Source organism: Taurulus bubalis (genome assembly GCF_910589615.1).
Source record: "Taurulus bubalis genome assembly, chromosome: 6".
Taxonomy (NCBI): domain Eukaryota; kingdom Metazoa; phylum Chordata; class Actinopteri; order Perciformes; family Cottidae; genus Taurulus; species Taurulus bubalis.
The window spans coordinates 22,117,216-22,130,910 of NC_136594.1; the positions used below are offsets into that span (position 1 = coordinate 22,117,216).

The 13,695-nt window shown below is 43.2% G+C and overlaps 1 protein-coding gene across 1 annotated transcript in view; it reads right to left on the bottom strand.

Annotated features, from left to right (window-relative positions):
- Positions 1-13,695, bottom strand: part of LOC306737699 (alpha-1,6-mannosylglycoprotein 6-beta-N-acetylglucosaminyltransferase B-like) — a gene marked incomplete at both ends in the record, with an annotated part of 101,478 nt that overhangs the window by 58,656 nt on the left and 29,127 nt on the right. Inside the window, one exon of the mRNA XM_079219460.1 lies at positions 7,578-7,728. Coding sequence (XP_079075586.1) covers positions 7,578-7,728 — 151 coding nt within the window. The remainder of the gene's footprint in view (positions 1-7,577; positions 7,729-13,695) is intronic.

Genomic DNA, 13,695 nt, shown 5'->3' on the forward strand with positions numbered 1-13,695 from the left:
ATCTCACTTATTTCTCCCTCTCCCCTCCATTTGCCTCCCCTTCTCTGCTTCCCCTACCTTCCCTTTTACATCCCAACAGATGTAGAAGTGTTAGTGGGAGATGCAAATTGTTAGACACTTGGTTGGAGCGTGAAATAGAAAAAGACCTGCGCTGTTAATACCACTTCCTCTGCAGAGCAAGAGACTTCCCATATACATAATGAGATGGGTGGGACATGTGTGCATGTGTGTTTGTGTGTGTGTGTGTGTGTTCATTGTAGTTCTGCATATTTCCGAAGCATCTGACTGCATGATTGCACATCACACGAAGCCAAGGCTGCGTATCCACACATTCTCATACGGCTGTGCCCATTACGTCCATTCAAATGACTTGATTTCAGTGTGCATTGTATGTGTGTGTGTGTATGTGTGTATGCCTTTCTGTTTCTCTGTATTGTCTCATCAGCAGATGGTATTAATCCTCATTAAAGTCAGAAGATGAAACACAGCATAATAACAAATCATCAGTGATGATGATCAGAATTATTGATCATGTGTGTGTGTGTGTGAGAGAGTGAGGATGGGATACAAGGCGTGACTTACTATATGCCAACAGCAGCTGCATGGAAAATTAAAAAAAAGTCATGGAGCCAAGGAAATGTTTGCCGCTTTACAAAGTGTAAAAAAAAAAAAAAAAGGAGGCAGCCATCCAAGTCACAGGCAGTCTCCATGCTCCATTAACAGGTTTGAAGGAATCACTTGTAAGCACCGCTAATTGTGTTTGCATCCAGTTTAATGTGTTCACTGCAACAAAGAAGTCATATTCTCTCGTGCATGTATATTTTGGAGGCAACGACTGTCTCCAAAACAATACAATTTGCAGAAAAGTGAAGTTTTGACATATTACTGTTGTATTGCAAAAGAATATTTTTTATGGAGACTTATACATTACATTATCTGTATGCCAGCCTGCCCATCACACATTAGTGGATCATGGATGTCATGATACGGCCTTTGTTAATTTAGACTCCTAAGCCAAAACTTCACTTCATCATTTTAGCCATTTTGTGTTAAATTATCATAATTACAATATGAATTGGCTAAAAAAAAACATGCCCTATTGACCATTACATCCTAATGAGTTCAACCGTGAGTACTTATCTTTATTTGTAATTTAACTTATTAACACCAACTTTCAGTTTCTTTTTTGTATGCAGTGTTTTTATCCTGTTTTCAGTTTTTTTTTACTGCTGTGACGGCATAACTCCAACTCTCAACATTCGCTATGTAGGAATGTTTCGCAGATATTTTTCAGGATTGTTTTTGCATTCTGCACCACAGTTGTTGGAAGAACAACTTTTTTAATTACCGTTTTTATATTTTTGTTTGTGTGGTTATTTAGTCCTTCCTCTCACCTGTTAAAAGACACCGAAGGACACACCTCCACAGCGTGAATAAACCTCTCCAAACAGGCTCAGCATGAAAGCACGCCGAAACAGAGTTATCTCAATAAAAGCATCTGACAGAACTAATTATAATTTCACTTCCCCCATTACGTGGGAGGGAAGCAAATACAGCATACGTGTTAGTGAAAGTTATTACCTTATAGTGTCTTATAATGAGAGCCAGCATTATATTAGGCCATAAAAGGATATTAAAATCATTATTACATGGGGCATTTCACAGAAGTTCCCAGATGTAGAGAATTACTAGGTACTGTGGTACCTAAAAGTTGCAATGTGTTTGGCCTGAAGGACAAAGTCTTTTCTCAGTAAGATGAGTGACCCCTGTAACTTGTACTGTGTCTCTTTTTTGTGTGTGTGTGTGGTGTGTGTGGGGCTCACTGTGACTTTGCAATTTGGCCTCTATGAGACGTGACCTCCTAATCCCACCTCCAACATCTGCTACAGTGTGAACTCATCCCCAGAGATGAGCGCAGAGAGAAGCCTTCGAGGGAGAGACGAAGGGCGGAGAAATGTATGAAAGGCTGAGAAGGAACAGAGAGGACGGCGCTTTCAGATCCAAAAAGGACGAGGAAGAGAGACACATGCAGCGCGAAAGTTGAGTGAAACTGGAATGAAAGCAGGCAGAGAAATAAAGAGAAGGAGATCAACCGTCCACAGCAAACAGAGTACCGGGGGGAGAGGGGGGGACCTTTGTTGAGAAAGCAGGAATAATAAAATACAGAGATCCTCCACGCCTTCGCGTGGAAGCCAACAAAACAGCTCCACTGAAACATTAAACGATGATTATGATCAAAGAATACAAGGATATACATATTTGATGGCCCCCAGTTGCGTGCTACTTGCAATGAATCTTCCTCCCTTTTGATGAATGTAGACAGTTGGCTCTTTTACAAATGAGGGGAACAAAACAGAAATGAGGAAGAGCAAAGAGGAGACAAAACGAGAGGAAAGTACAGGGGGAGCGAAGGCGACGAAAGGAAATCCACTGACGGATGCCGGGCAGGAGCTCAACACTCTGAAGGGAGATAAGCGGTAAGAGAAAATCAATGATAACTTCAGGGGGAATTTCTAAGCATACAAAAAAATGTGTTCTTGTGCTCTCCTTTTTTCTCCCTCGCTCCCTCCCTCTTGATCTAATGAGCTCATCCTCTTAAGGGAAAGAGGACAGTTCTGACAGCATCCCATCAGCCAAAGCTGTCTAGGGCAAGAGATGCATGTGACAAGGCGTCGGCGTGGCGGTTTGTGGATTTGTTTGCCACCATCCTGACTTATTGCACCCTGTGGCGGGGTTTTAAAACATCACACTCCGCCGCTTACGTGCCACAAATGCCAACACGCGTGCATGAATGCAAACAGACGCTCACCCACCAAATCTGTGATTTCATGAGACGGGGGACGTCTCGGGCTTCAGAAATTATAGAGTAACTGCACACTTAAACATATTCATTTAGATATATGTTCAGTTATGAACTACATGACATGACTGAACTGTGATGAAACGCATCAATGCTGTTGTTAATGTTGACATTTCTTACCAGACTGTATATAAAAATCTGCATCTTTACGGTTGAAAAGGACACACGACGGCATCTGCCGTTTTCAAATCAGCCCTAATCTTCAAGGCCAATTCTGAGATAGAGTCGACCGCTTGGGACTAATCTACGTCATGAAATGAAATATTGTTACCGGCCTCTAATCCTCCCCATCTCTCTCTCTCTCTACGGCATCTACAGCGAAGCCCGGGGACTGAAGATGAACGCTTTATCTCAGTGACAAGAAAGTGGAGATAAAGTTGTTGAATTTTTCTCATTTAGCGCCCGGCGAGTTCCCAAGCTAACGTTAGCGTGCTAATTCCACCATGCTTTCATGCTAATTTTACAGCGGATGCAGAAAATGAACAGAACGGCGCATCTGCTGGCCACCGGCAGCGCTGTTGTCTCTGCTCCCCGTCGCCATGGGAGACCGCAGAGAGCAGCCGGTCAGTCCGGAGACGGTGGCGCTGCGGCTGAATCACCACAACCACCGATGTACTACAACCCTAACGGTTTGTCTTCTGGGAGTGAGGCATAGGGGGTGCAACTCTTTTGTTGAGTCTCATTTTTGGTCTAATAAAATCATCAAATTCGGTGACCTCATGCCGTATCTTCCAAGCTAGTGTAGCTGTCATGTTTGTCGAGGCCGGGGCGTGGTTCATCTCTCAGCCTCAGCGGGTGCCTCCGTCTGGGGGGGTGAAGTTACACGTTAAGTGTCTCCTTTGCTTTGCGGACTACTTCCAGAGAAAGTGCATGACAATGACTTGAGTGCTGTGGAGAAGAAGTCCACCTGGAATAAAAGGTTGCTGCTGCTGGAGCTTTGGATGGGTGCTTAAGGAGGAGAAATAGGTAAAGCCAAGCCAGGGCAGTGATCTTCAGAGAGTGTACGCCTCAGGGGAGACTTACCAATCTCCCCTCTCATCCGCTGCACAGCAAAATGGAGCGAAACAACTCTGCATCCTCTCCATCTCCTTTGTCTCCCCGCTTTCTCCTTTTTTCAGGCTGCCCTCCCTCCCTCCATTTTCTGCTCTAACGAGTGGCTGCCCCGTGGGCGAATCACAGGCTGGGGCCTCAGACATCAAGTCCCATTCGCCGCTACACAGGAGTGTGTCAGCACCAATCAAGCTCAAACCAAGATGAGACTCCCGCCCGATGTGCACACACACGTGTGTGTGTGTGTGTGTGTGTGTCTTTCTGTGAAAGCGCGCTTGACTGGCCTGGATTTAGGATATGTTTTTATAAAGCTCTCTCTTTCCATTTGCCCCTCGTGCCGCTGGCCAAAATCACACTTTACCACGTCATTCATATTTCTCACACACCCTCTCTCACTCTGTGTCTTGTGTTTACCTAGAAGAGTGCAAGAGGAAGATGAAGAGTAAGGTACATAAAGAGAAGGCAGAGAGAATCTGGAGAGTGGGAGACAGGGACAGGAAGAGAGGGGAAACAAGTGATGGAACGGAAATCATTGGAGTGAAGAGAGACTTTGGTCGTCCCTGTGTGTGTGTGTGTGTGTGTGCGTGTGTGTGTGTGTGTGTGTGTGTGTGTGCGTGTGTGTGTGTGTGCGTGTGTGTGCGTGTGTGTGTGTGTGGCCATTAATCCCACAGGCTATGTCCTCGGTCAGGGGTCTGTGCCTTGGTCTCATGCCCAGATTGGTTTTAACAAGTGTTACTTCTAATGAACTAATACATGGACACACACACACACACACACACATATTATTCTCTTTCTTCAGCGGGGAGCTATCAAAGCATCATTATCAAAATAAAAGGTGTGAGTGTGGGTGGGCGTGTTTGTTTGCGGCCACCGGTTTCTCTGAGTCGATATCCTTTTCATTTTGGCTGCCTGAATTAAAACTTTTACTCCAGCTATCGCAGCTGCTTTGCTCCGACGAGCCATTCAGCCAAAACCCGACAACACTGTAATCAGAAAAAGAAAATGGATTTTCATTTCTTTTTTTGTTTTGTTCAGATTTTTCGTGATTCAGTTTTGTTCACGGAGCGCCGCCGTCGAAGGGAACGTCTTTCAAGGAGAACTCGTCTGAGCAGGAAACAAAGGAACGTGAACTCGTAGCAGACGTCGACGTGATACATCTCGGCGCTCGGAGGAAGTTCGCCTCGGCTCGCTGAATGATGTTTGGTCTCTGTGGGGAGTTTGATGGCTGGCATCAATTTGTACAAACGGTAATTTCGCGACGAGCCGCCGCGTGTTGTCGTTTTCAAAGCTCCTTCTAAAAAGCAGAGGAGGAAATAATTCATCACCCCACTGGTTCAGAATGTACACAAAGCAAAACAGTTGTGAAAACCAGCAACGTGAAGCTGAATGTAGTTGTTTCAGGTTATTATTGTTGCTTTGTCCTTTCATTGAGTTATGTTTAGAGTTGTAGAGAAAAGGAACGCTGCAGCTGAATATTCTAAAATTTAGATGGGAAATAAAGATGAACTAAGCAATGACATTTTGTGAAAAATTCATATTAACTCTATTGTAACTAAGGCAATCTCTGCTACAAATGTGGGTTGTAGGTTGAATGCTATCTGAGTGTAATGGGGCGTTTAGCCAAGCTGGAGGCTCTGTTGCTGGGGATTAAGCCTCGGTCTCTGGTAGCTCCCCATGCGCCACTCAGGCTCCCCAACTAAACCCTAATAGGATTCTATTTTGATCGTTCACGCTATATTTCACCCCCGCAAGACCAATGCTGCTATTAAAACATGTAGAGCTATTCATTGAATATAAAAAATTATACTCGTTAAGGCGACAAACTCTTGTCAATTGACATCCTAAATGATCCCCAAAAGTCGCCGGACGCACTGGCAAGACGATCCTTCCCGTCTCTAACTTCCACGATTTTCCAGATTTTCAAGTCATTCAAAGAGACTGACTGTGTCTATCTGTTGTTTATCAATGTGGTAGGTTGACAGCAGAGTCACAAAGGACAAACAGATCATTACCCATATTTAAAATGTGATAGTGACGCGTCATTGATTTCAGCTCTTGTGTTTGACCCTTATTACCCCCTGAACGGAGTCCTCAACCCACCCTGACTGCCTCCTTCAAGGCAATAACTAGAAATTGATTTCCGCTACAGTAACATGTGCATGTTAAATCCTGCTCCGAGTCCCTGACAGTCGACTCCTTTAGCAGGACACTTCTCCACGGTCTTGCCCTAAGAGTACGCCCCTCCACACGCATTAAAGAGCCCATTACAAGACATTGATTGCAGTTAACACCAACGCCAGACCGTATTAATCGTCCCATCCTTCCGCTCCAGCGCCGCCGCGCAGATCTGAACCTGAGCGCTTATCCGGGATCAGTTAACAACGTTAGAAGAAGTGAGGGGGGATTTCTGTCAGTGTGCATCACATCACCCCTTCTGACCTGCGCCGAGTTTAGTCAGTCTGTTTGAAAATGAAATTGGAGTGAGAGCGACGGGAACGTTCGACAGAGAGGACAAATTGGATGTTTTGGTACAGAACGGGGCCGATCAGTGGAGCCGTTTGATAAAACGCCGTCGCGGCAAGGTCACACAAGACTGGTCTGTTTGCGGCAGCGATTTTAAGGTAATAGGCAGCAATTTCCACAAGCGGCCGTTAGAGGGGGAACGGAATTGAGCGAAGATCAGAGCGAAATACAATAAACCAAGGAGTACAAAATAAAAGAGGAGATAGAGGACATAACTACCTTAGAGATAAAGCGGTGATGTGCAGCATGAATGACAATGAGGAATATATATATATATAAAACATGATGGTGGCATTATAGTATTCCATGCAATAAAGAATAGAAGTAATATCACACAGCTCCACCAAGCTGACCAAAGAACTCCTGATCATAAAAGCGTTATCTCTATGTCTATATTATACTTTCCATGTTTTTAAAGAGACAGAACACTATTCCAGCCATAGTATGCATGTGTCTCAGATGATTGTATATATGTATCACTAAAGTCTACATCTTTGCTGAAAGTGAGTATAATTTGGTGTTTTTATGGGAATGAGGATGAAGTTCTAGCTCAAACTCACATCTCTCCAAGAGCACAGTGAGACGCCTACATCTTTGGCCTGTCATGTTGCTGCTGTCTCAACACCTTCCTCACAACTAGGTTGGACGAGGCCTTTATCCACAACGTTACAAAGGTCAGACATGTTTTTTCCGCAGCGTAACACTTGTGTTCTGTGTGAAAGTTCTCATGACAGAAACAACAGTTTGAAAATGGTCAACAATGTGCAAATGAACTGCCTTAAATGAGAGCATTATGGTGGGAAAAGAACATGATGTGTTGTGTATGTGCTAGTTTGAAGCCATGTCAATTATGTAAAATACTGCCTACTCATTATCAATATCAACAGATATTTGCAATTTGGTTAGCATCAATGTGTTGTGTAACTCACAGTTCCTGAACTATTCAATAAAGTATTGAAATACAATATTTTTTGGGGGGAATTTTTTTTTGAGTAACTCTTATTTTGAAAATAAATGATTCCCTCATCTCATTTCAGGGTGACTTTCAATATAACTTGTTAGATCAGACTGATTAAAGAAAGATGGTGACGACCAAAAAACGGTGAGCCGCAGCATCAAACTGTGAACCGGGAAGTCAGCGTACCTGTTGATGGCGGAGCTGAGCTCATCCAGGCGCCGTGCGTCAGTGGTGGTGCAGTTGTCCAGTTTGGACAGGCTGTCCATCCTCTTTAGAATCACCTCCAGCATGTCACTGATCTTCCTCAGCACACCGCGGGACTCCACGCCTCCCAGCACTGCAGCGCGGAGACACAAACACAGGAGGAGAGACAGGAGATGTATTAAAAGCCGAACAGTGGAACACACAGCAAACTAGCAGAACAGCATGCACATTAATCACGGGGCCCGCAGCGCTTCTGGCTCGCCGTGCCAAACGTTGTTTTTTTGGCCGCGCTCTTGTTTTGGACAACTGTCTCTGTGCAGTTCACTGCAACGCAGATCAAAAGAGAATTCCCTTCTGTTTGGTGCCAAACAATGCATAAGTCTTCATTAGATTTTTGGGAAAACACTTGCGATCCAACTTCCCTCTGTATTGACTACCAGTGTTCTGCTTTGCTCAAGACATTTTATGAATACAAAAATGGACAGTTCCTCCGAAATTAAATAAACTGAAATTTCTCACACTTCCCTCAGGATAGAATCGTTTTTTGTCAATATTCCTTTTTTTATTTGTATTTTTATTAATGCGAATCGTATGCAGTTTTTGGGCTGTGCTGAACATTCGGGAGGAGAAGGCGCATGTAAAACAACGACCGATCCCAGCTCTACATTAAACATCCAGTGTGTGACACACACACACACACAGAGAGGCCCTTTAACAAAAAGACCAATTATAGTATAAGAGAAAGACAAAAAATAACTGTTTAACCTCATGCGAGCAGCTCTTCGCTTGAGCCTGTCTATAATTCCTCACCTTCGAGTCCACAAGTCCACAGTGTGATTAGCTCTGTCTTTAACCCGTATATCTAAAGCTCTCATTTCCTCTGACTACGATGGCTCACTATACGCCCAGCGCTGCATTCGGACCTCTTGTCGTAAACCGGCTTTTGTTCAGGCCAGACCACCCAACCCGGAGTCTGATGCCCTGAATACGGGCTTACCTTTATATCCTTTGATACCCTTTGATATGAGAATAACTTCCAGCAAGATGAGGTATGAAAAGCCAGGAACTAATTACGCCAGGGCTTTTTTTTTTCCTTCTTCTTGCCTCTCTTTCTGTCTGTGTCTTTGTGATGTCCATTACCTTTCTTTTCTTTTCACCCAGCACAGCAGAGAGGGCTGTGTATATAGGTGTGTGTATATGTGTGTGTGTGTGTGTGTGTGGGTGTGGGTGGAGAGAGATAAATACATCATTGACCACCAGAAGTGAGTCTGAACACACATGTGCAGAGAGTGAGAGAGAATGGTAGAATATACTCTGACTGGATAAAAGGTCGACAAGACCTCATGAGGATAATCGCACCGGCCCCGTCAGGGTCAGAGTGTCTGTGAATTCAGTCGTAATGGCCCAGGGCGAGGGAGGGGGCCTGGAAGGTGGACACACAGAGGGAAAGCTTGCTCACTTAATGTATTTGTAGAAGTAATCCTTCCTACATACGTCTAACTCATCATTTTAAAGTGCTCGCAGAAATAAGCAGGAGAATTGGGTGATTTAACAATCACTGGTGAGAATGAGCGGGATACAACATTGGGGCTCAGGTAGTGGCAAGTAGCATCTTCCTTGGATCAAGACTTCTGTTAAACAAGAGAATAGTTTTTTATCCTCCAGCACAAAGCAGACACAAAGCAGGTGTAGTGAGAGGCGCTTTTGGTCCTTTCAAGCACCAGTGACCCATCTTAATAACTGTATATAAAACCTTTCTTCAGCAGTGTTATGCATTGCTACAATTCACAGAGCCCTGTCCACTGCTGGTAAGGCTGCTTTCATTTGGACATAGGGTAATGAGAATGGACGGAAAACATAATTGATAACATGCATAACTGTTTCATAACCACTCCCACCCCCCCCTTAAACCTTAAAAACACACTTACTCTGAGCGATGGGGTCTCGCATGAACCGCCATTAAATTAGAACAGTTTTGGTTATTTCACTTGGGAAATAATCCATCTGTTATTGTCTCTCTGCAACATGTGAAACAGAATCTAATGAAAGCTGGGCTGGCTGCGCATACCTTTAAGTGCATGTGAGCGAGCCCCACAGCACTAGCAGGCCAGTTAAACACTGTTAGCTCTGTCAGCACTGTTGCCGTCGTTTGCACCGTTTGCTGCAAGCTGCCGGTTCAGTGGCAGCTTGCAGCTAGATTTATAGATATGTCTATATGCAAATTAAAGTAGTAGGTGAACACAAACACAATAAATGCAAAGACTAAAATGCAAATGTGTGTTGGCTGATGGTAAACAAGCCAAATGAGGTGTTAGAGGGAAGTCAATTTAGAGGGAAAGGAATGCTAAATAATCTGTGTTTTTGGTAATGGACATAATTTCAGTGTGTACACTGTGGGTGTATTTTAATGTCAAAATAAATGTAAGCTTACGTGTCCAGTTCTATTTGATGGCATCATTTAATCTTCACATATTGCAGTAAACGGCATGGGACATAAGGGACACACAGGTCAGAGTGTATTCTTCGAGCCTCGCATCAGAAGCCTTGGCAGGGCCCATATTGACACTGCAAACACCTGGATAACGTTGTCCGACCACTCTGTCAAACCCCATGTCTGCTGCTTGACAGGTAATTACAGCCAATGGGCTCCGGTGCCTCACGGCTGCGATGCAAGGTCATTGTCTGCCTCGATCTCCCCCAACAGCCGAATCCTAAATTCAGTGACTTGTCTCCTCAGCGGCAGATGTATTCGTCTCAGACTGGCAGGTCATGTCCTTTGCCCGTGATGGATCGCCGTGTCAGAGAGTACCGGTGGGTCTCTTGGTGACATCTTTGTGATAATGGATCTCATCCATGTCGTAGCAAATTGAGGCAATGGTAATGCTGAGGAAACGCTGATTTATTATTATGGTCGAACAAATACGGGCTCGTTTGATATCCAGCATTTCAACAAGAAGTTATAGTCTTGGCAAAGCCTCTAGAAAAGCATTTAGATGATCCAAAGTGCACGCACTATTAAGTTAAAGTTGATTTATTTAGCAAAACACACGTCGTATTTGGATACTGTTTAATTTGGGTGATTCCCTTTCTACTTCACTGCTAATGAATATAAAGATAAGTAGAAGTAGAAACAAAGACGCCAAAGTAATAATAAAACCAAACCTTCGCTGATAGATAACAGCCACAAACGGCTGTGATGTTCAGCAGTGCAGCAAAGGGAATCCAGGGATCCAAACGTTAATGAATAGATCTTTGTTTCAAAGGTCTAATGTATCAAATATAATTTCGAGTCAGGGGGCTAATTGTTCCCTGTGACTCTTTGTTTCTTGATGAATATCTGTGTCAAAAATGAAGCCACAGAAGCCGCACTCCAATGGTTCGGCTGTAATAAATGAGCTCAATCTTTGAGAAGCTGATCCTTGTTGCGATTTCATTGCGTACATTGACGGAAGATACGCTGGCTATCTTTTTAAAGTGTCTGACTGTGGCGACCAAACACCAATTTACAGGACAAGCAACAATATTCCCAATAGCTCGGTTAAATGACATCATTACTTAGAGAGTGACCTCTGCAGTCATCAGATGGAACCTCATTCTCTCACAGGTGTAATTTATCGGCAGGTGAAGGACGCTGTGTCCACAGATACCGTATGTTTGTGTGGACACACACGGAATGAACCGTTAAATAACAGATGAACATGGTCAAGAGTCAAGAGTTGAGAGCCAAGTAACAAACCAATGTCTCCCTTTGAGTATCTGTATAGAGTCTCAGGTTATTGTACATAAGCTCATTCTGTTTCTAACGCCTTTCACTGTTGCCATTGGTTAGGCGATGTATTGACAAGTGCTGACTGCTCAGTCCAATTAAATAACCAGGGAAGCCTTGCATGGCAAAGAATTCGCTTCAAGGGGATGTTAAATCCATTCCATTGCTAATCACCGCAATGCATTTTGATGCAGCGGAGTAGCTTCTAAATAGATGTTACTGGTCCTGGAGCAGAACAATTTACTGAACGCAAAAGAGCCAAAGGTCAAAGGATGATATAAAAGGGACTGAAGTGGATTCGGGAGGTTTCTGACCTGCAGCAGTAATTAATACTTAAATGCTGTGAGGCAAAGAAGTCTGAGAATTGATGTCTAATTTGCATAACTCCACTTAAGGCCCCTCTGATCTCGCAACAGACCAAAGGAGCGAAACTGACCAAACACTACAGTGTAAAGGGGAACGAGCCAGATGTTAGATCCATCCAGAGAAGAGATCCCCGATGACAAAGAGGTTGTTAAGTCTGCCTCCCATTAGCGTTAATGCCCAGAGCCGATGGTGTTATCCCTGCTCTCACCTTCTGTTCAACCGAGCAAAATCCAATTCAGCCTCTGAATAAACATTTTAAAGTACATTTGGAAGATTACAATTGCAAATGAGTTCATAAACATGCATGATAAATATTCCATTACTTCTGAATGAGGTGGCTAGTTCACTTGCACTATAACACGCAGAGGTTATATTAAGGTCTCTGCTGAAAGCAAATTTAAAGTGTGAGTTGGATGAGCTTTAATAGTGAGAGGTGGCCTCAAGGTCTAAAATAACACATTTGGTGTGTCAACCGCATCGGTGAATCTCGCCAATTATAACACATTGTTGTTAATGACAGACTTCATGTTGAATTTGCTCACCTTGATAAGTGCATGCATGTAACGCATTTGATGAAAGCTGGCTGATGCGTCACTGCCCTGCAGTTCTAATTATGCTGTTGTGGCAATTTTTATCCCGATATAATTATGAAACGATTTCAAATGTGTTTAAAGTGTTGACTTTCAAACTGACTGCAAATAACCAAATATTTACTTTAATAGAATTGTGCTGCAAGTTATTTACTATGCATGAAGGAATAATTATCTCAAGAGATCAAACACAAGTGTTTCTTTTCAGGGCGGGGTCGAGCACAGAGCTGCTGCTGTCTGAGTGACGACCTGTTTGTGTTTGCGTTAGATAAGTGCAGACTTAAGATTCAATGAGAGCCAAAGCATTACGCTAACAGGACAAAGCTGCCGGCATACTGGTTCATGCCATGTTTGGCCTCCCCCACTGGCATGCGGTGGAATAAATCACACATCACACACACAAACACACGGTGCTCTTCTTTATCCACCATATTGGACTGAATATTTAGTGTCACGGCACATCATATTTCTCCTGAGGACAGAAATGCGTGAAGCGTGAACAGAATTCTTGTTAGTGTCTCAAAACAGACTGTTGAAAACTGAGAGGGAGCATGTTTGTGTACTGTGTGTGTGTGTGTGTGTGTGTGTGTGTTTATTGTATCTACTGTCCAGTGACTGTCAAAGTGTGGTCCTTCACTCTGTGAATGGTCTTCAGATTCATTCATTTAAATGGTCATTGTAATAATGTTTTCTATTCTTTATGTCTATTACAAAAGGCTTCATAGTTCAACAAATATTTTAATTAGTTAGTTTAATTAGTTAGATTAGATTACCTTCTATTTTATTGTATGTATAATATTGTGCTAATACATTTCTCTTATGTTTTTTTCTTCTTCACATAACTAAGAATATAGAAGTATAAATAAGCCACATCAAAGTATTCTAAGGGACACACGTACGTGAAGGGGTCCTCAGTATGTCTCTATCGCTATCAAATGCTTTGGCGTGCGTAATGAAGCCATATTCCAGAAAATAATAAGAGATGTATTTTGCTACGTGCACGTACATAATATATGATGTCATCAGCCTAAAAAATGGGAGTTATTAAATGTAATTCATGGTACTGTTAGCTTGCTGCTAGATGTCCCCGTTAATACAGGTGTGTGCCTCCCTGTGTGTGGAGGATATGAAAATAGAACTGAACTCCAACCCTTGTTGAGAAAATGGGTTCCCAGTAATTTACCAGTAACTATTTGTGCAAGAGTCCTATGCCTATAAGGCATGCAATCTGTGCAGGGTGGAATACAATGAATTCCTCCATTATGGTTGAATGCAGGGTAAAAATAAAAAAAAGACTTTAAAGTGGTGGGGTTCCTTCCATCAAAAGTGTGATTGTGCCCTTAAGGGCCTGTGTGTGTGTGTGTGTGTGTGTGTGTGT